The following is a 26,648-nucleotide window of genomic DNA, read 5'->3' on the forward strand; positions in this document are numbered from 1 at the left end:
AGTTGCCATTGTGGGAGATGAGGTTGGGAAAAGACAAATAGCATAAACCTTTCCCACGCTGGAAGAGATTTTCCTGGCTCCATTCAAGAGTGATGAAACATGTCAATTTCTCATGAGACAGAAATCTACTGACACTTGCAAACACTGCAAAATGCCTTCAAAGGTTAATTAAACTAGTTTGACCTTAAATCAGGAATGGACATTTTAACCATTTTCTCATGAATATATGTACAGCATTAATGATGCAGAGTTTGCAGAAATGACCAAATGTGTAGACATGAAGACAGAAGAAATGATGCAACTGTATCAGTTTCTAGAAAGCATGGTGGTGCATACCTGTAATTCCAGTGACTCAGGAGGCTGAGGCAGGAGGATCCCAAGTTCAAGGGCAGCTGCAGCAACTTAGTGAGGCACTTACCAACTTAGCAAGACCCTGTCTCAAAATAAAAAATTAAAATTAAAATAAAATTAAAATAAAAATAAAAGGGAGTCCTAGAGAAATCCACACTTCTAGATTTAGCCTATTTGCTATAGCATTCTTCTGGGCTTTCCTTCACTTGTTGCTATCAGAATTAAAAGCCAAAATTGGTAGGCTAACACAAATGACAAACATATTAACATGTAAGATTCCATTATAATTTCTTCTCATCAAACTAAATAATGGCAGTCTCAATGTTGAGATTCATTTTGTGGGAAGAACTTTGATTTTGTTTTTTTTTTTTCATATTTGAATATTTTGGGTTCATTTCAAATTACTTCATTTATGAGAGCAAATAAGAATGCGGGAAATTTATTCTAAGTTTTTTTTTTCTCCTATAGAAAGTAAACCAAGTTCTAATGTAGTAAAATAAAGCATGTGCCAAATTTGGGGAGGGGGATGTTTAGGTGTATTTTTATGAGACCATGATCCTTATCTCTCATCAGATCAAAAGAACTGAATGACATTTTTTTTCAAAATCGCTATGAATCATTGATCTAATATGACTACATAAATGATGAATAAACAGAGACTCTGAAACATGAAATATTTGCCTAAAATCAGACAACTTTTAAGCATTAGAACTGGAATTCGAATGAGTTCTTTTGATGTAAGGCGACTATACCATGTAGACATTGTATTTCCTCAATGGTCATCCCATAGTCATATAAGAAAGTTCTGTGAAACCAAACCAAAACAAACAGAAAACAATTACGCAACCATAAAATTTCTGTAAAAATGAAGTCTTTTGTTTCAAACTTGTGACTATCAGATCTTACCAATCTCAACTACCCACCTGTCTAGACCTGTGCTGATTGTCAGCTGCTTCGAAAATCCATCTGCCACCTATCCATTTCATCTCTATCCTGCTTTTTTTTTCCTCTTTGATGATAAATGTCCCAGTTTCAAATCCACTTGCAGATTGAAGCATCTTCAATAACCAACACTTGCCTTTACTGAGTGTATTGCTAATCTCTAAACCAAGTCCTGGCTTTTCCTGCTGTGTCATTTCATCATTGCCTGAACTCTGTGTATAATACCTTACAGGAGAATTTAGCAAGTTCTTGTGGCCTTATGCCAAAATGGACCCCTTGCCTTAAAAAGAAACAAACAAAAATAAGAACACTAACTTAAAGCTTTTTCAAGTATATAAAAGTCACGTTTTCACACTGAATTTACTTAACTGTATTTATTATAAACAACAAAAAAATTGTTTGGAGTTGAATAATTTTTCTTCAGTTGCTAACCCAAACAACAAAACAGAGTTGGAATTTTGCCTCAAAGTCCATAGTTCTGGTTTGCCATCTTGGAGGTGAGGTAAAGGCCATCTGAATTAAGTCTGTTATTGGTATATGAACAAATGGACTCTCTGTAAGTAGGAACCCCTTAGTGTGCAACAGCAGAGGGTGTAATCAAGACAGATGATTAGAAAGAATAGACTAAAGTGGAAGTCTTACATAGGAAGTCAGAATATTCAGGGGAAATGGTAGTAGAGACAGCAGCAGTCTGGGCAGACTTAGTACTATGGTCTGGGTCTGGAATGTCCTCCTAGAAGCCCACGTGTTACAGTCTTGGTCCCCATCCCATGACACTGTTAGGTGGTGAGGCCCAGTAGGAGGTCTTCTGGTTACTGGGGGCAGGCCCTTGGAGAGGATGGTGGGATGCAGCCCATCCTCTCTCCCTTTCATTCCTGGCCATGAGGTAAATGGGTTTCCTGTCTTGCCTTGATGTACTAGGTTGCTTTAGGTTCAAAGCAAAAATGTTAATCAGTCATGGAAGGAAACCTCCAAAACCGTGAGTCAAAATAAATTTTTGTTCTTACAAGTTTATTATCTCTTCATTATTTTGTTACAGCAATGGAAAGCTGTCTAATAATGTACTCAGCTTGCCTGAAAACATGGGGGTATTCTTCATTGATGAATAGGAATTAAATGAACTATATGGTAGTTGACAGGATAGAAACCCAACCAAGTGAGGCACTCTTCCGTCCAGCAACTCCCAGGCATACTTTGATGAAGACTTTGCAGAGAGGTGAGGAGGGTCCATGAAACACAGATTACAGAATATCAGGCAGCTGACAAATAGTATTATCATGAAGACTCTGGCAAAAGCAATAGGTGTTGATAACACTGATACAAATCTACCTGTACACTATTAAAGTATGTGTAAAATTGAAATAAAAGCTAGAAAGTAATACTCCAAAATCATAAAAAGTTATTGTGTTGGAGTTGGGGCATTACAGATGATTTTCTTTTACTTCTTTTAAATATGTTTTGTAACATCATTGCATAATATTGTATAATTTTGAAAGCATTTACTTAAAAAATGGCAAAGGGAGTAGAAAAAAACTAAGTCAACACTTGATATTCTATAAGAAAAATAGAAAATTGTTAAAAACCAAATAAAATTTTTCTTCTATTCTTCCTCTGTCATCTTTTCAAAGTCTGTATTCAAGCTTCTGATATTCCAATTCATTCCAATTTAAATAAAACAGCTCACTCCCTGTGGGCTCAATTATGGTACAGTTTGAGTGTGTTGTACTTTTCTGGCTTGGTGTCACTCATGTGAGCCATCCAGACTTGCCTAAATCTGAGTTGGAAGTATGTGACCTGTGGAAAAAATCTGAGCCATCCAGTTCATAAAACAGCAGAGATATGAGTCAGATACACAAGGAAAGACAGGATTTCTCAGGTGAACAACTCAAAAAACTGAGAAGCCGAACTTAGTGAGGCTGTTTTAGATGTAAGAAATTGGGAACTCAACTGAAGGAGGAGGAATAGAATATGTCACATTTACAACATAAATAAAACTAAATTTATTTCTGAAGATGTAAGATAAAGTTTTATAGTATGTTTGTATTGTGAAATAAAATACTTTTTCTAATAAAAGTTTAGTAGGATACTTAATCTTATTGTACATAAACACCAGACCCAAATGTTATGTGTCTCTACAATCATGTTACTAATACTTTTAAAAAATAAGCGTATACAGAGTAACCAAAAGTCTATTTTAATTTTTTAGTTTCCAAAATATTGCCAGGCAGTCAAGATTTATGAAGAATGGCATACTCCCCCTGAACATTTTGGCAAAGGACTAGAAACTCTACATGGCCTTATTCTATTTTATTTTTTATTATCTGTTTATCAAACCACTAACATGAAGAGAGGCACCTGTGCCTTATATCAAAAACAGCAAATAGATTTGCTGTTTTCTAAAACTGAATTACTATTAATGTTAAAAAAAAGTTAATGTTAAAAAAACTGACATTTGAATAAATTCATTAAAAAAACTATAAAAGGGATAAAAATAGGCTGCCACCTTGCAAACCCCAGCCCTGTGCTAGGATATTTGGTCAAACATATTGTGCATGCCAGAAGGCCAGGGTTCATGGGTTCACCATTTAAGGTACTTGTATTTGCTCTAGCATTCAACACCTGATTCCTAATTAGTTGCTAATAAGTACTTGTTGACTTCATTTTATGTGAGCAGTATAGCCTGCTTTGGTTTCCTACTCTCCCCACTTCTCCCAGCCAGAAGACCTCTTTTCTCTGAGCAGCATATTCAAACTTTCATCTTAAGCATTTAGCTCTTTCTGAGCTCCAACCAGACCTTCTACCCTGTTACACATTAAGTCCTGCAGGCCAGAATTTTTTTTCAATCTTTACAGTGTCTGATACATGGTAGGCACAAAATACAAATTGGTAGAAAAAAAGAATTGAATGAAATGATAATTAGAAAGTAATATGATATTTGAGTAACTTCTATTTCCCAGTCCTAAAATTGTTTGAGCATCTCTGGTTGAATATATTGAGATGGATAGTTCTATTTGTAAATGCAAGGTATAGAAAGCATATCAATAAGAAACTGTGCTCATGTGATCTGTTCCCTTTATAGGAAATCTTTGCAGAACAATAACTACATATTTTTTTCTATTCAGAATAGCTATCATGGGCCTTCCTAATATTACCCTTATGATGGATAATATGTGAAAATATAAACATCTGTCTTCTTGTCTCATTGGGGCTGCTACTCATGGGGGGAGGAGTTTATTTTTTGTCTATTTCTTTTTTCTAAATATTGTAGTGCCTCCCCATAGAAGACAGATTATTTCTCTTGAGCATTATAAATTCAGGCCTCTGCCTTCCTACATGCATTTCCATCACAGTATTTTTCCATGACTTTTATAGTCATGATGTGCGAGCGTGGAAGGAAGAATAGTAACATTTATTCTTTGCCTGTTGGGTGCCAAATACTGTGTTAGGCAGTTTTATATTTGGTAACTTGCTGAATCCTCACAAAAGACTCTATTAGATATGCCCATTTTACATATGAAGAAACTGAAGCTAAAGATTTAACACTTCCTAAAGGTCTTAAGGCAAATAGTAGAGCCAAGATTCAAACTAAGGTTCATTTCACTTTGAATTCTATAGACTTTGTTGTCTATCTTTGTGAACATTTGTGAAAAATAAACACAACCTGGAATATTTTATTCCCTCATGCCTAGAAGGGGATAGAAAGTAGGAAAGTAGTAAAGGAATGAAGTCTGATACAAGAGAGGCACCAATGACCATAACAATAGATCTCTATATAACAATGTGAATGATCCAGACATATAATGTCTTCTTCCTTTCTTCCTTTTGGCACTGGAGATTGAACCCAGTGGTGCTTTTCAGCGGAGCTACATCCCCAGCCCTTTTTAATTTTTATTTTGAGACAGAGTCTCATTAAGTTACCAGGCTGGTCTTGAACTTGTGATCTCCTGACTCAGTCTCCCAAGTAGACCTTAGGATTACCGTGTGCACCACCATGCCCGGCTATAATACCTTTAAAAAAAAAAAAAAACAGACTACATCATCAAAATTTGTCAATATAAGGAAATTATCTTTAAAACAAGAGAAACAGGCTGGGGTTGTGGCTCAGTGGTAAGTACTTGCCTAGCACATGTGAGGCACTCCTGGGGTTCGATCCTTAGCACCACAGAAAAAATAAATAAATAGAATAAAGTATGGTGTTCATCGACAACTAAAAATATATTTTAAAAAAGAAAAATAAACAAGAAAAGCAGTATTTGTAAAATGTATTTTCATTCTAGGTGTATGAAAGGTTAATACTGAAATATTTAGCCCTTCTGATGTTTTCTAATCAAACTAGAATTTAAGGATAGTTATTATGAATTCTAGAAAACAATTTTAATTGTGGTCTACCTAATAGCTTTAGGGATCAGGGTGCCCAGAGAAACAGGATGTTCTACCAACTGCAAACTTCTTGCCTAGAAGAAAAGCTCTATTAATTGTACATGTGTTCTACATTTCAGCTCAGAAGTATAAAAAGTGAAAATATTTGTTACATAAATATATAAGATGAACAAGATTTTGAACTTTATTTCCACATAGAGGAGGTAAAGGGAGAAGGGAACTGGCATTTATTGCATACTGTAATCTGTTTTAATAGGATATCCTGGATTTACCAGGTCAATGTCTTACACAGGGTCAAGTAGGGTTCATGTGTGCCTCACATACAATTGCCCACTGCTGCGTACGCTCGTCTGCCTCATGGAGAGAAATAGGTCAATAAAAACACAATTTTATTTTCAGCTCATATTAACCTCTTCATTAATCCCGAGGCTAGAAATTATGGATTAAGTAGTATGGCTTCTATATAGATATAATTAGAGAAAACCTGCATTTTCAACACTGTTGGAAAACTCAGGCTTATACAGTCAGGTCTGATGATCCTTTCAAATGCCATTTTATAGAACAGTATTTTGGATCACTTTCTCTCTCTTTTTAAAGCAATATTTAGATATGATTACATAAAATAAACTGAACACGTTTACAGTGTTCAGTTTGATAGGTTTCATGTTGGGTGTACACCCATGAATCCATCACAATATAGACACTTATCAACCCTCATGAGTATCCTCATGCTCCTTTGTAATTCTTCCATCCCCCAGATCCAGGCAACTACTGATAAATGGTCTTCGTCACTACAGAGTAGTTTGCATTTCCTATAATTTTACAAAACTGCAACCATATATATTCTGGTTTTGGTCTGACTTCTTTCACTTAGCATAATTATTTTGGTATTCATCCATGTCATTGCATATATCAGTAATTCAATTCTTTTTATTACTAGTAGTATCACAAATTACTTGGTTTTCTATTTACCCCTTCACTGGTCCATCTTTGTAGTTTGTCCTGTTCTCTTTATCACAATTATTTTAATTTACAATTTCTGATTGTACCCTTTATCTACCCAGGGGTAGAGGACACTGTAGTTTTTGACTGCTCTGCATTTCTTCCTTTTTACCTCTGTTAATAGCACCCTCCTGTCCTTTTGATATTTGCATCTTCCCCATTCCACCTGGTCTGGTGCAACCCTCCTGAAGTAGGTAAACACATGACCTAGGTGGGGCAATCAGAGTCCTTCTTTGGAATTTCAAATGGACCTTCCTTCTCTTGGATTAGGAATTGTTTTAGTCAGTTTTTCAAATTGCTGTGACAAAATACCTGACCTAATAGATTTAAAAATAAGAAAGGTTTATTTTGACTCACAGTTTCAGAGGCTTTAGACCACACTCACTTAGTCCTCCTGTTCTGGGCCCGTACATCATGGGGGAAACACATAGCAAAGGAGGCCTGTTAACCTCAGGGAAGCTAAGAAGCAAAAAGAGAGAGGAATAACCTCTTCAAGGGCATGCTTACAATGACCTACCTTCCTTCTCAGGCTCCATCTCTTTTTTTTTTTTTAGAGAGAGTGAGGGGGGGGAAGAAGAGAGAGAGAGAGAGAGAGAGAGAGAGAGAGAGAGAGAGAGAGAGAGAGAGAGAGAGAAAGAAATTCTCTAATATTTATTTCTTAGTCTCCGCGGACACAACATCCCCGTTGGCATGTGGTGCTGGGGATCGATCAAATGAGCGCGCCACTGCCTGAGCCACATTCCCAGCCCCTCCATCTCTTAAAGATTCCTACCTCCCAGTACCATACCAGATTGACAACCAAGCCTTTAACACAAAAGGCTTTAGGGGATATTTAACTAACCATTGGAAGGACTATGAGCTAATTAGAACCAATATTTGGGTTACTGGAGAAATTGCTTTCTCTTTTCTTTGGGACTGATATCTGGAAGTACAGAGCCACAAATATTGTAGTCATATGTTGACCTAGTGGGTGGATGATCAAGGGCCATTAAAGGCCAAATCAAAAGGAGAGAAGCCAGGTTCTGATGACATCATGTGGGCTGTTTGGCAGGGATGTTACTGAAGCCTGGGCTTTTAAGTTATATAAACAACAAAATCCCCTTTCAGTATGTGTTATTTGTTTTGCTGATCATGTCCCTTACACCAGACAAAGTTGCAATACAGTGCATTACATTTACTATTTCACTTAATCCTTACAACCTGGAAGATATGTTATTATACCAAGTTTATATATGGAGAAACTCTTAGTTAAGTAACCTACCAACATGTCACAGTAGCAAAGCTAGAATTTCTATCCAATCCAATTGATCACAAAGTCCACCTACTGTGTAACATTGCTTCAGGGCTAGAACTCTCACCCACTTAGCTTCATGTGTTTCTGTACTTTCTATTACATTAACTATAAAACTATTAATATTTGCAGCTTCCTTACTACTGAAATAAAATTATATGTATAAGGCTTAACTCTCTTCTTGACTTTCTTTCTTCTTTCCCCTTTTTCTCTTTTTTATTTTTCCATTTCAATGTCTAAATGACCAATATTTGCTCTTGTCTCCTCATCATAAGTCACATTAATTCTAAAATATTCCTAGGTGTCAACATTGGCTTGGGCAAGGCAAAGTTAGTTTACTAAAAACTTGTTCTTCTGATTAATAATGAAAGATTAAAAGACTACAAATCTGTCTAATTAGCTGACCTAAAAGCAAACCACTGAAAAAAATTTAGGGATGACAAACCATAGGCTACTGATACACGCTCCCTTTCATTCTTTAAAAGAATGAAGACAAGATCACCAAAATGACCAATTGCCATGTCTTCCTTAACACATGTAACAGGAAAACCTATATTGCCCTAGCTTTCAGTTTTCAACAATGTTTTCTTTTTCTTTTGTTCTCTAGTACTGAGGATTGAACCCAGGGGCACTCTACCACTGACCTACATCCTTAGCCCTTTTAATTTTTTTTTTTTTTTTTTGAGACAGGGTCTCACTAAACTGTCCAGGCTGGCCTCAAACCTGTCATCCTCCTGCCTCAGCCTCCTGAATTTCTGGGATTATAGGTGTGTGCCACTACATGTGGCTCAACAACATTTTCTTTTAAAAAGGGGGGAATTTGTTATGTCTTAAAGCTGGTTTCATGAGGACCTTCATTTTTTTAAGAAGTTCAAAATAACTTTTAAGTATAGTTTATTTTGTTACAAGCCCACCTCTGTTTTTTCTGAGCAGATATAACGTTGATCTAGTTAAGAGCAGAAAGGCAGGCAGGAAGGAAGGAAGAAAGGAAGGGGGAAGGAAGGAAAGAAGTCAAAGATGAAAGGATTAAAACACACACACACACACACACACACACACACACACACACAGAGGACTCTCCAAAACCCCCAAACAACCAAAACCCTAATCCTTCCATTAAGACTTAATGCAGCCTTATATGGAGACTTCGTGGAAGTCTGAAGACCAACACTCCCCTAGCATTTTGTTAGCAACCAGAGATCAATTTTGTTTTCAAACAAGATGTTTGAAAATTATGTCTTCTTTAACTGCCTACACTGAGTTTGGTTCCTGGATTCATTTTCGTTGTAAAGATATATGACATCACTGTCCTGAAAGCCTTATGTAATGCTCTGTGGCCTGGATCAAGTGTCTCTCGTGTTATTAATCCTCTAAAGTTAGACAGTGCTCCAAATTTGGAAATTTACATGTAAACATGGAAGAAATTTCTCTCTCCAAATTTGTAACTTGTAAGTCTGTGGAGCTGTTCTGATAATGATGTAAAGTAAATCTGGGTTGGTAAAGTCTCTACAGTTAAACGTTTAGGGGTAATCTATTCTTTTGTCATTATGCAAGGGTACACAGCTGTTTTGCAGGTGTTCAGATAGTAGGAAATATTTTTTTTAAATAGAGTTTTGTTTTCAAATTAGTTTAAACAGAAGCCATCAACAATAGTCTTTTCTCACCTATAGTTTCATTTTCACCAAATGTAAAATTATTTTGCTCAAGTCATACTAGGGAGTAAGAGCTGATTGCTGCCCTTAGCTTGATTAAAGATGGTCCCAAAATTCAGACATGTAGAAAATTGTTTTGTAAATAGAAAAAATTATGTTGATGTTCTATAGAGCAGAGATTCTCAAACTTTATTGTGTAGGAGAATCCTGGAGGACTTGGTAAAACAGAGGTTGCTACACCCATTCTCAGAGTTTCTGATTTAGTTGTTCTGGAGTAGGACCTGAGAATTAGCGTTTCTAAGAATTCCCTGGTGAAATTGCTGTTACTGGCTCAGGATCCACAGTTTGAGAACCACTCAGGTACAGGAACTGAAAACCCATGTTTTTTTTTCATATCTCATCTGGGTATGTTTCACATTTGTTTCCTAGGCAATGTGACACTCAAAGTGTGAATCACAACAGACTTTGTGTATTCATCCCCATTTACTCTATCTGTCCGAAGTTCAATGACCTTCAAATTCTCTTTCTAGTATTTTCAACATATGTCCTACAATACTGTTACTCTACAGGAAAAACATTTTGGGATACACTGGTTCCACTGAAAAGAAAATTATTTTTATCTAAGAACTTCTCAGAGCATTATGACTTTCCAGAAGGGAGATGATGTATATGGCATTTCCAAGATGGATCTGAACTTGGAATTCTTCCTAAACGGTTCTCCTCCGCTAAGTACTAAGGAGTATGTATTAACCACAGTTTAGGAAATACTCTAATAATTTAATGATATTAAATTATTAAAAAAAACCCTATATTATATAACCTAGGGAGGTCAACTAACATGTTGAATATGAGTAAATTTAAAATGAATTAAGAAAAATCCATATGTAAATGTCCTCATCCATTGTTTTGATTGTCCTTTGACCTTTTCTTGAACAAATAATTGGCTGAATAATACAAAGAAAGCATCCAAGGTTTTAGCCTTTCCTAACCTTAACACCTAAAATATCCCTGCTAAACTGTCTCCCTTCTCCCCCCATTTGTTTCATTTTTTTCATAACACCTCTCAAAATTATAAATGATTTTATAAATTCCTTAATATACATGCTTACTGCTTGTTTCTACCACTAGAATACCTAAAGGCCATACTTTATCTATAGTTTCACTTGTAAGTCTTCAACAGCTAGTATAGTGCCTGGTTACATAATATTGTTAGTAAAAGAAAAAAAATTTTTTTTTGGTTAAAAGAAAAAATAGATCAATAAAACAATCATCTAGGTCCTAATAATCAAATCTTTATTATAGTGCATTGTAGGAAGAGGAGATTAGCAGCTTTGGATGAGGCCATTTGAAACATCTTTTTACTTCTAATCATTCCAATTGAACGATATGAAGGGCAATTACTGATGTTGAAACTTAGGATGCGATTTTGTAGACTCTCCTCTGTGGTGATTTTGAATATTTACTAAGAGACCCCCTCCCAACCCTGCCCCACAAAGCATAGTTATTTTTTGAATGGCAACATGTAAAATCACTTGGAAAAGCAACTCTTGTATCCATATCATTTTTTTCTTCCTAACTTAAAAAGAACTCTGCTACTTCTTTGCTACATTGTCAAGTTTTTGTACCTGTACAAACCTTAAAAGCATCATTAACCGTGCTTTTTGAAACAGTGCTTACCTGTAATCGCTGTGGCTTGGAAACTGAGGCAGGAGGATCCCAGGTTCACAGCCAACCTCAGCAACTTGGCAAGGCCCTGAGCAATCTAGCAGACCCTGTCTCAAAATAAATTATAAAAAAGGCCTGGGGATGTGGCTCAGTGGTTAAGGGCCCTGAGTTCAATCCTGGGAACAAACAAAAAGCTAAATAAATTAACTAATTAAAAAAACAAAAAGGCATACTTGTTCTAAAGGAAATCTTGTTATACATATTTGCATTCTTATATGGTGCACAAGTGTTAAATATGTGTGGAACACAATTGTGGCTACTTTGTGTCCTGGTAATTTTTAGCAGAGAAGTCTGATTGACATGCATGATTGTTGCCCAGTAAAATATGTGAAAGAAGTCAGCAGGTGGAATCTAAGAAGAAAACTGTCAGAAGTCCCTAAGATATGTGATCTGAAATTGCATTAAAAATGATATTGTGTTCTTCCAGGTGTTAAAATGAAAAAAAAAATTCTATCTGACTTCACAGGCCTTTTATGTGGTTAAGTGTTTTTTTTGTTTTTCCTTGTTTAGGTTGTCTACATCCGGTCCCTATTCTCTTCTTTCGATATTCTCATTATCCCCCTCTAGGGGTTTGTTTTTACTTTATGCTTTTATCCTTATTTGTGGAAAAAACTGGCTCAGTATTACTTTAGTTTGTCTTCACTTTCACTCTGGTGTTCATTCCTAAACTAGCTTCTAGCCTCTGGGAAAGAAGAAAGTAAAAAACATTTACAGAAACTGGGCCAACCTCTTGCAGCCCGCCTCCCCCTGGAAAACAAAACCTAACTGCAACAGTAGTCCTTAAGTTCTCACAGCACCTAGTATTTCCCCTCTCTCAACTCTCAGGCTTTCATTGCAATTGTTGATTGTCTTTCATGCCGGCTAGGCTAGATCCTCAGTCCTTTGGCGACTTAGCATATTTCCAAGAATATAATATATAAAAACATTGTAACATGTCAGTAGATGCTTCAACAGCATGGATAGGTGAATGACAGTCGCCGCAGTACCCACTCACACCCAACGCAGGAGAAAAGTTGCAGCGGTCAACAGGCTTCAGTGTGGGTCCCGTGACATTAACTCTAGAAAGCCAGTAGAGAACAGTGGCACTGATCCTTTGCACAGTAATTACTTGGATAATTGAAGCAAAGAGTTTTTGGTTTTGTTTGGGGATGGCGGAAAGATGAAGGAGCTGAATTACTGGGAGAATTTCTTCCGCAGTTGCTGTGGCGGGCACTGCCTGGCCTTCTCGCCCGCGAAGGGTCTCCTCGCGCCCCTGCCTGTTTCCAGAAACGAGGGGGGAAAAATGAGGCCCTGGGCTCGGGGCGCGGGTTTCTGGGGTACCCCGCCCCGCAGGCCCCGCCCACGGCTCACCGCCCCGCCCCGCCCCCACCGCTGCCGCCGGCAGGGGTCGCGCTGCCCCCGGCGAGCAGCCCTGGCGGGGGTGGGGGAAGCTCCCGCGGCCGGTCGCCTTTCTCCGCCGCCGCCGCTGGTTGGATCGTTTCAATAAAAGTCTTTTTTCTCGCTCGCTCGCTCTCCTCCGGGGAACAGGCGGAGGCGTCAATCCGCAGCCGCCGAGTGAGAAAGCGACGCACACGCAGCGAGCGAAAGCGGCCGCCCGCGTTCTCTTCAGCTCCCCGCCGTCCAGCCCCACAGCCGAGGAGAAGAAGGAGCCCGCGCCCGGCCGGGCAGCCTCAGCCAGGCGTCTCGCCTCCCGCTCGCTCCGCTCCCGCCGCGGCTTCTCGGCGGGGATTAGTGGGCCGGCCGCGCGGTTCGGCGGCGGGGGAGCCATGTTGACCGGGGGGCTTGGCGACGCGTGAAGCAGCTGCGGGCCCTCTCGGAGCTCCGTTCTCTCTGCCAGAGCCGGAAGGCGGCGGCGGCGGAGGCCTGCGCCGCGGAGGCGCCTCGGGGCTGCCGACCGCTGGGACCCGGACCTGCATCCGGTCGCCGCGGGCGTCGGCGGAGCCGCTTTCCCTTCGCGCCTCGCCCCGGGACGCGGTCCCGCACTTGCTGGTGAGTTGGCGGCGCTGCCCCCGGCTGCCCCGGGGCCTAGAGGGTGCGTGGGAAGGAGGGGCGGGCGGGGACGAGGGGGGCTCTGGCCCGGCCGGGAAGTTGAGGGCGGCGGCGCGGTGCAGGGGGCTCGCGCGTGCCTGTCACCCGTCGGGTCGGGCACGGTCCCCGGGTCGCCCGAGCATTTCCGGGGGGTGGGGAAGGGTGTGGGTGTGGGTGAGTGTCTGTCCGGCTCCTTCCCGGGAGGCGCCTCTGGCCGCCGCCTCCGGTGCTTGCTGTGGCTTGGGTCTCCAGGGGAGGCCGGTGTCCCCGCGAGGCGGAGGAGGGGAAGAGGCGGAAAGTCCTCTGAGACACAAAGGTCCCCTCGGCGGGGGTGGAGCTGGAAGCGCGGGTGGCGCTGCCCCGCCGCCCCCGGGCGGGGAAGGAAGGGGCGCGGGTCCACAGGAGGTGGGCGAGGAGGCGGTGGCCGCGGCGCTTCCAGCTCCTTGGAGACGAGGCTGTGCGCGGGTGGGAGCGCGGAAGAGGGGGAGGAGGAGCCCTCGCGTGGGGAGCCGGCCGAGACAAAGATCTGGGCAGCCTCCTGCTGACGGGTCACACCCCTGAGTGTTGGTCAAGAGCGGAGGTGGAGGGAATGCGGGCAACCCAAAGAACCAGTGGAGGGGTGCCGAGTGTTGTCTCGTCTCTGTCGTTTTTCTCGGCGTTTTTGTGCCGGATTCTTTTGCTCCCCAACTCAGCTGGATAGCTCCAGGTTTCTCTCCCTCTCATCACCCCCACACTGCCACATTGACTCTCGTGTGGTTTCCCTCTCTCCTCCCCCCCACTTTTCACCCACTCCTTTTTTGGGTAAGCAGTATTTTGCCTTCAGCTTGAGGAACGTTTGCTAATGACAGGATGCCTGAGCTTGTTCTGACCCTGAACTGCCTTGAACTCCTCTCTTCCTCCCACCCTTTCCTTTCTGGGACCCAGAATGTCACATGGCCATTAACAATTAGCTTTTCTTCTGTAAAAATGGCAAAAAAACCCCATTTAGTTGAAATACGTGGCGCCTCTCTTTTATGTTAATGTGTCCACCGAAGACACCTCGTTGATTATGTTTTATTGCCTCTTAGCCAAATTAATTTTGTAGACACAGAAGTACCAGATTTTGTTTTGAGTCTTGGCCATTTCTAGGTTCAGCAAATTGTAGTCAGCCGGACCTTCTGTCACTTATCAGGAAATGCTTGACTTAAAGATGGACAATTCTTTCCTCAAACTTTATCTATTTATTTTATTTTTTTTGGGGGGGGGTCTTTGTTGAAGGATTTCTTTATAAAAAAGGGTTAGTGTAACAAGATGAAAGTAATAAATACGAGTTACTGTGTTTTAGACCGACTTTGTTAACACATTGGACAGAAGAAAATGAATGGGATTTTAAGATTTCTGATCTCTTGAGTTGAACCAAAATCTCCTTTGAAGCTAGAAATAAGGCTGAAAATTAAAGAGAAGTGCTATTAGTAATATCATTGGTTTTGTTTTGTTTTGAGTCTGTTGAGTTGACTTAAGGTTGGGATGTTGCTTTGTTAATGAAGTCTTTTTTCAGTCTTTTTAATTCCAGCATCTGCATGCTTGCATCAGAAATGGGTTGCAACAAAAGAAATGTGTCTATATTTAAGATATATTCTATTTTTAATTTTTAACATCATGAGAGAGAATTTGGGAATATAATAGGTGTTATCCTTTTACCTGGCAAAGCATCTTATAGGCCAGAAACACTAAGTTTGAATGATGTGCTTCAAAAAAATAAGTCTTTGAGTTTAAGTTGCTTTAAAATTATTAGGCAAGTATAATTCATTACTTGATTATTTAATAATGAAAATAAAAATGTTATTGACATATGAATGGGAAGATTGTTGAAGTAAAGCCTGTTTAATATAGGAACATTAATGTTGGTATCACTGTAAGAAGAGTCAGATCTTGTTGCTTACTTCCATTAAAGTATTGACACTATAAAAATTAAGAGATTTTAGTTTAGGGTCCTGGGTCTCTGAATTGTGGGACTTCCTACACACTCTACTCGGTCTGTTTTAGAGACATTTGTGAAATTAACCACTTATATTCATAATCATGAATGATATGTTTTTTAAATAATATAGTGAAAGGCCATAATAAGGGTCCATTAATTTTTTTCTTTTTTTACTTCATGTTTATTAGGGCTTGGTTAGATAATCAAAATTTACATCACTGGAAGGAAATATGCCAAAAAGACAAGGAAAGTTTCTGGATGGTAGAAGTTATTGGCAATTCATTTTTTTTCCTCTGTATTTTTATAAATTTTCACATTACTTTTATAATTAGAAAAAAAGTAAATGTAAAATTAAAGCATTGTTAATATCTTAATTTGCCTATGACTAAAATAAGCTTTTATAAGTGTATAATTTATTCTCATCCTTGGTTAAGGCCAAACAAAGTAACTTTCAGTGTTGGCTATTTAAAATAATGTAGACTGTCATATGTGTTCTGTTTACCAGAAAGTCAAAAGAAAAAAGATACATAGTAAGGAAAGATGAACTTAGAAGAATTGATTCAATGTCTGTGATACCTCTATATACGTGATCTCTTTCTCATAAGTCATAGTTTCATAAAATATAGAAAATATAAATTCTTTTACTTTGTAGCACAGTATAGCTGTATTGACTAAGCAGATTTTTATATATGTCTGTTGGTACATTTAATTTTCAGATACTGGTTTCATCCTAGAATTTTGGTGGCAAGAACTAGTATAAAATCATTGGTTTTGCTCTGTCAAGGCTTGTGTTTTTCAGTAATAATATCTGCCTTCATTCTCTTCATTGATGAAGGTAGTGCTAACTGAAAAAACAGCACAAATATTTTATTGTGAACAGTAGAAGTTATAATGGCAACTGAGGAAGTTATTCAAAAGTGAAGACAATGATGTCCCTTAATATTGGAAAAGTTATCTGTGCACACTATATTTTGCCCATTTTGTTATTATCTATTAATGCTGAATATTTATAAGATGTTATATTTTAAATATTTATTGTTATTTCCTAGTCTTTATAAAATTATAGCATCATGTCCTGGCATTCTTCTACATAGCTTTTATACTTTCAGTGTGATAATTACTTAATGAAATTGTTGCTTCATTGGGGAAAAAAGCTGTTACATGTTAAAACCAACTTGGGTTTATTTATTTATTTATTTTTTAATCATCTACTTCATAAATTCTCACTCCTTCACTCCTTTTCTACAAGGAAAATAAGAATAATTTTAGGTTCTTTTGAATTTTAAGTAATTTCAGCTTAACCTTTTAAATAGGAAATAGTTATTTAGAATCCATTTTATAAAATAATGGTGGCATTTTGCATTTTAAATGCTGAACATAAGCAACAATTTATGGCATTTAAAATGTGCTTTAGATAGCATTCATGAAGTAAAAAACTGGTTACACCAGAAAACTTGGTACAGTTCACTAGCATTCAACCTGTAATGTTGCCATTTTCTTTGAACTAGTGGAGAGGAAGAAGGGATTAGACTGACTTCAAAAAATATATATTTATTTTTTAGTTATAGGCGAACACAACTTCAGCCCCTAGACTGACTTTAAATTTTTTTTTTTTTTTTTTTTTGGTAATTGTAGATGGACAGAATGCCTTTATTTTATTTGCTTATTTTTATGTGGTGCTGAGGATTGAACCCAGTGCCTGGCGCATGCTAGGCAAGTTCTCTGCCACTGAGTTAAAGCCCCAGCCCTAGACTGACTTTCAAGAATTCTTATTGTCATTAGTGGATTCTTTGTCATTATTTTGCTTGCAGTATAGTTAGTTGGTGTTTACTTTTGATGTCTGCGAAATATTGACCTGGAAAGAAGAATTGCCAAGGGCCAGAAAAATGTATTGAGTGTAGCTTTCTGTTGTTCCTACCCTATTTTCTCTCCCTGTTGGCCAACTTGGAAAATCAATAGACATCTACCAGTAAATCAAATAATGTTGTTATTGTGTTCTGCAGTAACTTATGGTAGTGGATACTGTATTTGAGAAGGTAGATTTGTAGATCCATAGCATATTGGGATGATATGAAAATTATCTTGCTTTCCAAAGTCTCTTTTTAAAAATACATTTTAAAATAACCTAACTTAGTATACTCAAGCTGCCATAACAAGATACCATACAGTGGGTTGGCTTAAAAAACAACATATTTTCTCACAGATTTGGAATCTAGAAGTTTGATATGGGGGTGCCAATTTAGAGTTTTGGTGGAGGCCTGCTTCCTGCTTTGTAGAGGGCTGCCTTCCTAATATGGGTCTCCTGGACTTTCCTCTGGTGCTTGTAGGTGAAGGGGAGGAATGATAGAGAGGGAGAGCTGTTTTTCTCTTTCTCTTGTAATGGCACAAATCTCATTATGAATGTGCACCTGCAGGACCTAATCTAAATCTAATTACCTCCTAGAGGTTCACATCCGGAACTCTCACTCTGGGAGATTAGAATCTTGGTTTAGAAATTTGGGGGGTCACTTAAACATTCAGTGCATAACATAAACTTTGTGAAAGAAATTAACATTAATGACATCCTCTGCTAGGTACTATATTGTTTTGTTAAGTCTTCACAAAAAGTCCATCATATAGGTATTATACCTGTTTTCAGATGAGTAAAATAAGGACTATAGGTTAAATAATTGTCTCCAGGGTCCTACCACTTCAGTGATCCTGAGATTCCATTTTAGCATTCAGACCATTATGCTTTAGTGCTTCCCCTGGCATGGAATGCTGAAAAATTAGTTCAGTATTAATGTTTGTCCTTTATTAACAGTGGTAAATTGGAAACTCTAATCAAAATTGGATTTAAACTTAATTAAGTTACTTTTACTACTTAAAATGGAGCCATATAAAATGAATAACATAGAACATGTTTTATTACTCAATGAATTCAAATTGGATGCTAAAAAGATATTTAAAATATTTGCATATTTATTTAAAATCATGAATTTATCAGTTCTTTATGCATAAGATGAATTGAATATGAATGTTGGAAAGCAAAAAAATAAGTGGCATTGTTATGGAAGTATTTCTACTTTGTTTTCTTTTTAATTTTACTTATGTGTTTACTTATTTGTTTTGATTTTACATGTGTTAAAATTAGCTTACAGTATTTTGAGGATGTGCCACCAAAGCAATCCAGATGCATATGGTATATAGGTTGCTCCATTAGTGGGTGAAAATTTTTCCTAAAGGCAGATAAATTTTATACGCACAGGTACCCATTGGCTTTTAGTATTGGTATTGCTTATTGTAAGTAAGGCATATATTTTGAACACGTTTTCATTCATATATGACTATATATGATTAAATTGAAATGAGACCAAATTATTCATTTCTTGTCATGACTTTTTCAATTGAAAACTGATCCTTATGACATAAAAATAGCAATTACTACTGTTAATATATATATATATTATCTTATCTCGTGCTCACATTTTTTTAAAATTATTTTTAACATGATTGGATTAGACAATCTCTAGTTTTTTTTTTTAGAGAGAGAGAGAGAGAGAGAGAGAGAGAATCGTGCTCACATTTAAAGAACAGAAAATGTTATTTCCTGAAGATGGTTTTTTAACCTGAGAAAGAGTGAAAAGAAACTTGCTTTTTTTTTGTTGCCATAAATATTAATTTAATATAAAAATTGCTTTGCTTATATTTTATAACACATTCTTATTTCTTTTTACAGATAATTTAAATACTTTCAAGAATTTTTTAAATTTTGTTTTTATGTTTGTAAAATATGGGAAAAATTTCCCTCTATTCTAGGTTAGTTATTAACTTTGTCTTCTCATGTCATATATTTAATCCAGCTATATTTTTAATTGATGACATTATTTTATGTGTTAATGTTCAATAATACAAAAGTTGATAAAAATTAATAAATTTGTGAGAAATTACCAGTTAACAACATGGAAGTTCTTATTCTAAATTGAGATAGTCTTCTATAGTTAATATGTGTGTTTTTTAGTACTTAAAAAAAAGAGATCAGAGGAGAATGGGAATGTGTACTAGACACTGGTAGGTGCTGTAATTCAAAGACAAAGAGATTGATATGTTGAAATTACAATGCTGTGACATTTCCTTGGAGAGAAGTTTTTATTTTTGAGGTCAAATGTCATTTTCAAGACTCTCTCTCCCTCTTTTGACTGACATTGTGCTCCAGAGGGACTGCTTTTCTTTTTTTCCTCTACTCTCCCCATATTATATATTGTTTAATACTGGGATTAGGAGAAGCAACATTGATTGCTTCATTATTGATTAGTAAATTAGAGTCAGAGTAGTCATGGCCTAGAAGCAGTCAAAAGTAAATTTTTATTTCTTTTGTTCATTAGTACCAGGGATTGAGCCTAGGGGTGCTTAACCTTGAGCCATATCCCCAGCCCTTTTTTTATATTTTATTTAGAGACAGGGTACTGAGTTAATAAGAGCCTCACTAAGTTGCTGAGACTGGCTTTGCACTCACAATCTTCCTACCTCCAGCTTCCAGAATTGCTGGGATTACAGGTGTGCACCATTGCACCCGACTCAAAAGTAAATTTTGATACAGTAGAAAATAAAAAAGTCAACAAAGGTTTTGAATATTGGAGCTATACAGTGTTAATGATAATTGGTTGAGAGTAATCTAGAAGCAGTTTTTAAGCCAATTTGGACAGTAATTTGCCATTATTGAGACTTGTGGTCTGTACTAACTTGTTAGTGAAAATAGGAAAGTGACATAGCCTTCAAAGATTATCGTCTTTTAGACAGATTGAAATATATATAGCATTACATTTTTATTAAATGTAAAGAAAATGCTTTTTTAAAATTTTTAGTTGTAGATGAACAGAATACCTTTATTTTGTTTGTTTATTTTTATGTGATGCTGGGGATCAAACCCAGTGCCTCACACATGCTAGGCATGCACTCTACCACTGAGCCACAACCTCAGCCCCTTAAAGGTCAATTTTTAAAGGTCAAGCATTGGTAAATATCAATAGTAAAATTTGATTTAACGGAGAATATTTTATCTCTAATAAAATTCAGGTATTTTTGCAGTCCTAGACTTAAATACATTTACTAAAGTAAAGTGCAGAATTGTCCTCGGAGGATTGAGTAGTACGTTTAATGTCATTTCTGCTACCTTGATAGTTTATGTATACAGTTGACTAGGAGTTTGCTTTTCAATAGACTTACTAGTTAGTTCAAAACTATTTTATGGTTTACTTTTAAAATTAAAGACTTTAAAAAGTGAGTTTTAAATTTTACTTTTGCTTTAGTAGTATATTAATAGACTTACTTTAGAAATCAGAGATTATGGCTTGGTAACAGTGTGTTTTAGACAGCTTTTTAATTTCTTTGACCAAAAGACCTCACAAGAACAATTAGAGGAGGAAAATTTTACTTGGGGGATCATGGTTTCAGAGGTCTTAGTCCATATCTGGTTGACTCCTTTGTTCTAGGCTGGAGGTGAGGCAGAACATCATGGTGGAAGATTGTGGCAGAGGAAAGCAGCTCAGAACATCACACCAGGAAGCAGAGAGAGGGACCAAATATATACCCCAAGGGCCTGCCCTCAGTGACCTACCTCCTCCAGTTATATCCTTACTGCCTGTAGTTACTTATTACCAGGTAACCCCTATTAGCGATTAATGCATTAATTAGGTTAAGGCTGTCCTAGCCCAGTTTTGCCTCTAAACTTTCTTGCATTGTCTCACAAATGAGCTTTTGGGAGACACCTAATATATAAATCATAACAATATATTTGAAATATGACTTTTAAAAATGAATTTTCATAGTTTATGAGATTTAGTGCTTTTTAAAATCCTTCAACTTATTATATGGTCATAATACATGGAAAGTTTTATAACTTTCCATGTATTATGACCATATAATAAGTTGAAGGATTTCCATGTATAGTTAAATTTTTGAAATCATTATTTACCCACATTTATCTTTTCAGAAAGAGTAGAGTCAGCATTTTATTTTGTAATAAATTAGTCAGCATATGTTTTTGCTGACCTTTCCCTTTTCAGTATATATTCTTATTATTTAAACTTTCTTTTCTCTCTGATTTCCACCTTCACCCCCCAGGAAGCTATAAAATGACTGAAACATTTATGTTAGGTATCATTTTTTTGGAAAAAATCTACAACTCAAGTTTCTATTTAATATAGTCTAGAATATGTTTTCATTTTTTATATCATAAAGACTACTTGAGCAGTAACATGATTATGGGATTATGAGATAGTTAACTCTTTAAGGTCAGATTGGGAAAGAACAGAAAACCTGTTTGATAGTGTTCTGGGATTTTGAAATAATGGATGTAAAGCAATTTGCAAAGTATTGCACCTAGTGAGCACTCACAGTTAGTTATTTTTGTTATTCTTTATATAATGAGAAGAATTATTGATAATATAGTAAATTTATTTAACCAATCTATTCCTTCAGGTTGATGAATGTCTAAATTAGTGATTCACAGGGACTGTTGAATCAAAATCATCTCTTTGGCTTTTTAAACTATTCATACTTCCTGGATTTTCCAATATATCTCTCCACCCAATTTGAGAAATCACTCCTGTAGTGAACTGGTATTACTAATGGATATACAGTATTCATTATTGTTTCTTTTCTTTATTTTTTAGGGGTGCTGGGGATTGAACACAGGGCCTTATGTATTCTAGACAAGTACTCTACCACTGAGCTATACCCCTGACTCCCTCATTGTTGTTTCTTAACTAATGGCCATTAAGAATAAAGAAGCCTTACTTTTTCAGTAAGTACATTCATGATAAGCTGTTTCTTAGGGCCAGTAAAATTTTTCTCTTAACCATTTCCCATGTTCCATTTCCCTTGTTTAGATCTGTGCTTCTACCATTGTTTGACATCTAAATAGTCTAAAGAATATTCATTCTTTGTTAATGACTCTTATGTATAACTTAAGTTTTTTAAAATTAAAGTAGAATAACTTGTCATAAAACTTACTTAAAAGAAGAAACTAATGTTGCATTTTATTCGTTGTCTAAAAAAATCTGGATGTTTATTATTCATTATATTATCATTTATGATATTTTGTTCTTCTAAGTCAGTGAGTGGCCCTGCCCTGAATTTCAAAAGTGTGATTAAAAAAACAACAGCAATAACAAAAAAAATTTAAATATTTTAAATGTGTGTGTGTGTCTGTTTATGTGTGTGTGTCTCTAAGTGTGTCTGTCTGTGTAATTTCAAGTACAGAACAACTCAATCAGTCTCTGGGTTTGGGTTTCTAATGTTCTATGTGATTCTTAATGGGTTCTAGAGTTTTAGAAAAGCTGTTCTTAGGTTTTAGCATAGTGTTAAGGAAAGATCCACTCATATAAACTAAAGTGAAGGCAAAGTGACTTAAATTTTCCTTCATTCTATATTAACATATTATATTTCCTTCCCTTTTTAATTCTACTTTGAACTTTCTAGTTTTATCAGTTTTTTTGGGGGGGGAGAATCTTTTAAAGTTTATGTACAAAAGTCTTCTGTTCCATTTGTTTATTTATTTTTATCCTTTTAGTAAATGGTTTTGTCATAGTCTTTTAGTTTATTTCTTCTGAGTATCTTACTGTTTTCTGTCTGACTCTATTATTATGTTTTAAAATTTATTTTAAAAATATATAACAATGTAGAAATTAGAGAATCTAAATTCGCTGATGCAGTCATTATCATCAGATATTTCCTTGTCTTTTTTTTAATAAATAGTTTTGTAAAGGTACTTTTTGTTTAAGATAATTTTTATGATTTAATGTAAGAATTTTTAAAAAGTACAATTATTTTGTTAAATTATTTTATTTTTTTAGTTAAACACAATACCCTTATTTTGTTTATTTATTTTTATGTAGTGCTGAGGATAGAACCCAGGGCCTCGAACATGCTGAGCCACAACCCCAGCCCCCCCAATTAATTTTTATGGCTATCATTTTAGGTTTTTTTTGTCAGTCCATCAAAAAGGTTTAATTGTTTTATAGTGTTTGATGTAAATTATTATTTTTCATATTTTTCTATTTTAAATTATTCTGTGACATTTTGAGCATGTGACACCTCCTTCCCTGTCTCTCCACTTTGATGTTCACTTCCTTAGAGTAGATGCTCAGAAGTGCCATTCTCAAATCAAAGTCTATAAACTTTTTTCTGGGATTGCCATTAGTCCCAGTACCACTAATAATATATCACATCTATTTTTAGTATTACAATATTTAAAATACTTGGTTTTGATAATTGGTTTGTTGAAAGAATGCCATAACTTGTATTTGAATTTCTTTAATTGGTTCCACCACCTTTGTATTTTCACTTCAAATTTCTAAGGAGACTATTAACATTCTTTGAATCTTTGTAGTTTCTTCTTTTTAAAAAAATTATTGAATGATATTTTCTTCATTTCAGAGCAAATAGTTATGTATAATTTTATTAAAAATCATATTTTTTTATTCAGTTGCCTATTTACATACTCCTTTCAGGTTGTTTTTTATTATTGGTGCTTTATAATATATATTATTATCTGATATGGTGATACACTCAGGTTTTTTCCCCCAACAGTTTGATATTCTTATATATTTTTAAATTCTACTTTTATAAGTGGCGTGCAAAAAAATGTAGAATTAAGATAAAAAATTGGTTATGGGAGGAAAATTGCAGTTGGCTCTTTCAGCTCTGCCTCTTATTGTTTCTTCAAAACTACCTCTCTACTATAAAACTTGAACCTTAGATATGTCAGTGTGTCTATAAGAGTTGCATCAGGAATTGGAATAGATTTGTTCTTAACCATTGTCCAGATTATACCAATTAGAGCATCTCAGTAAAAGATTAGGTAGTGTATTAGAGATTTTATCAGTTTGTCCTACCATCAAAGATGAACTTGTGGTTATGAAGAAAGGAAAAAATGACATTTTGCCGAAGATGTTAGGTCTATTTCTTAGAGGAGGTAATGCTAAAGCTTTGTGAGTAGAGAAACACTTCCTAGAATTAAAAAGCTGTAAAAGGGAGGTATGAAAAAAGATTTGCATTTCTTTAAAAATATTTTTTGTTATTTTCCATCTAATGAATAGTTCCATGTGGTACATGTAAAGAAATAAGGTCCTGTGTAGGTAGTAGTGGTAGGCAATGAGGTCAAAGAAAGAGATATCCCAGTTAAGGAGTTTTTTAATCTATAGAATTGAGCTGCATATGGAACATTTTTTAGGCAGAATATCATGTTTCTATAATGAACTTTTTTTTTGAAAGTTTTGTGCATAATTGCAAATGAGCTGCTTCTGAAAGTTGAATGGATGTCCTTTTGTGATATGTTAACATTTCAGAAATAACCTCAAAGGGTTGCTTCCCCATGAAGAGCTTACCACCTCTCCCCCTCTTTTTTCTAGTTTGGTTCACCTCAGAGAGATGAAAATTGTTTTTAACATCTCTTAGGAACACTTGGAAAAATGTGTTTAATTTGCAAACCCTTTGCCATTTTTATCTCTCAATAAGGACATGTTTCTATATGTTAGAAATCAGTTTCCCCATTTTGTTGGGGGAAATCAGAAATATAAATAGTAGATTTACAAAATGCAGAAATGATAAACCCTTCTATTTAATTATAAATATCAGCACATTTTATAATCAAGAATACATCTATTAATTATACCTTTAGAAATGATTTTGCAGTTCCTTAAACTCCCTGCTAAATATGAGATCATATAACACTCTCCATTTAAATAGTTACTAAGTTAGGTACAGGTTCTATGAATAGGCTCATTTTAGCAACTGTAGTGCATCTTAGTACATTAAATTCAACTGAGTTTGACTTGAAATACTCTGTTGGTACATAATAGTTCTTTTTTTATTTTTATTTTTTAGTTGTAGTTGGACACAATACCTTTATTTTTATGTGGTACAGAGGATCAAACTCAGCACCTCGCACATACTAGGCGAGCGCTTTACCGCTGAGCCACAACCCCAGCTCCAGTACATAATAGCTCTTAAATCAGATTTCCTTGTCTCATAGTATTTACTCTTCAGAAATGAATTTTTTTCCCCTTTCCTTAGAAGAATCTGAAGAGTTCAAATACTATTTTGGTAGGCATTTTAAGTTATTTTTAAAAATTCAACCTAATTTTTAAAAAATATTTTTAAATCAGTAAATCAGTATATAGGGGGATACAGAAAAGTCTTGTTTCCTCTTTGTTCTCTTCCTCTTTGTTTTCTTCCCACACCTTTTATAGGTAAACATTTCTTTTAGTATCCTATTTATCTTTCCTGTTTCTTTTTGCAAATATAAACAAATGTATATTTTATTTTGGAGCTCTTTCCATAACTAGACAAAGATTTTGATCTTTAAAGATCTGTGTAGTATTTCATTATGTGGATGTAGCATAGTCTAGTCACTTGATCCTATGTGGACACTTTAGTTGTTTCCTATATTTTGCCTCTACAGTGTCAAATGAATATGAAACAAATGATATATATATATATTTTTTTTCCTACTTGTACAAGTGAATATATCGTTTTGATTTTGAGAACCAGGGTCACTGGGTCATTTTCTTGCTCTGTGAACTTGAAAGGACCTAGAAGCAATGACTTAGTAGTAATGAGCATATCTAGTACCCAGATCTTAGTTTCTAATGCCATTTTCCTATAAAAAGTCTTCCTTGGAGAAATGGCTGGTTTTAGGATTGGGGCAGAAGATACAAATAAAAGGCAAACCTGGAGCATATTATAATGCTGAAATATAAGGAATACCAAACAAGAAAAGTGAGTGGGCTTTGTTGAAGGGACATAGCTCAGTAAAAGAATTTCCCAGTGACCAATACTGGGAAAATTTGTGCAACAAAATGAAGTAGTGTTGAATTATAACCAAAGCATAAAATATTATTCATGAGTTTATATTGATAAAAATAAATGGTCAACTAAATAAATGGGAAAGAGTAAATGAATCTTTTGTGCAGAAGAATTCCAAATGATTCATGTAGCTATTCAGTTCTCAAGGAGGTATACCCTACACTGTGTAACTTCTTTCAAAATAGTACAGTATGGAAAATTGGGAAAAGAATAACTTGACTTGGGAGAAATGGTCACCTCAATCATGTGATCAAAGTTAGCATTAACAGTGATAAATCATATTGATAGCATGATGTGTTGAGAGTGACACTTTACTTCTGTGGTCTTCCTTCCCCAAAACCATAACCCCAGTCTAATCATGGAAAAAAAAAAAAAAAACAAAACATGAAACAAATCCCAGTTGAGGGGCTTTGTACAAAATATTTGTATATTACTCCTCAAAACTGTCAAGGTCATCAAAAACAGGGAA

General features: G+C 36.1%; 2 protein-coding genes across 5 annotated transcripts in view; one reads left to right on the forward strand and one right to left on the reverse strand.

The window, feature by feature from the left end:
• LOC144378568 (uncharacterized) overlaps positions 1-13,932 on the reverse strand; it is a 35,996-nt gene extending 22,064 nt beyond the window's left edge. Inside the window, exons 1-2 of the mRNA XM_078052966.1 lie at positions 11,296-13,932; positions 337-433 (exon numbers count right to left, since the gene is read on the reverse strand). Coding sequence (XP_077909092.1) covers positions 12,218-13,111 — 894 coding nt within the window. The 5' untranslated portion in view covers positions 13,112-13,932 and the 3' untranslated portion in view covers positions 337-433; positions 11,296-12,217. The remainder of the gene's footprint in view (positions 1-336; positions 434-11,295) is intronic.
• Cdk17 (cyclin dependent kinase 17) overlaps positions 13,197-26,648 on the forward strand; it is a 100,585-nt gene continuing 87,133 nt past the window's right edge. For 2 of the 4 annotated variants that reach the window (XM_078052965.1, XM_078052964.1), the window contains exon 1: positions 13,200-13,332. The gene's annotated coding sequence lies outside the window, so the exon portion shown is untranslated. Of the gene's footprint in view, positions 13,333-20,816; positions 20,972-21,984; positions 22,116-26,648 lie in introns of those variants that run through there. The other 2 variants (XM_078052961.1, XM_078052962.1) reach the window with 2 other exon arrangements.

This window comes from Ictidomys tridecemlineatus, chromosome 6, assembly GCF_052094955.1.
Source record: "Ictidomys tridecemlineatus isolate mIctTri1 chromosome 6, mIctTri1.hap1, whole genome shotgun sequence".
Lineage (NCBI taxonomy): Eukaryota > Metazoa > Chordata > Mammalia > Rodentia > Sciuridae > Ictidomys > Ictidomys tridecemlineatus.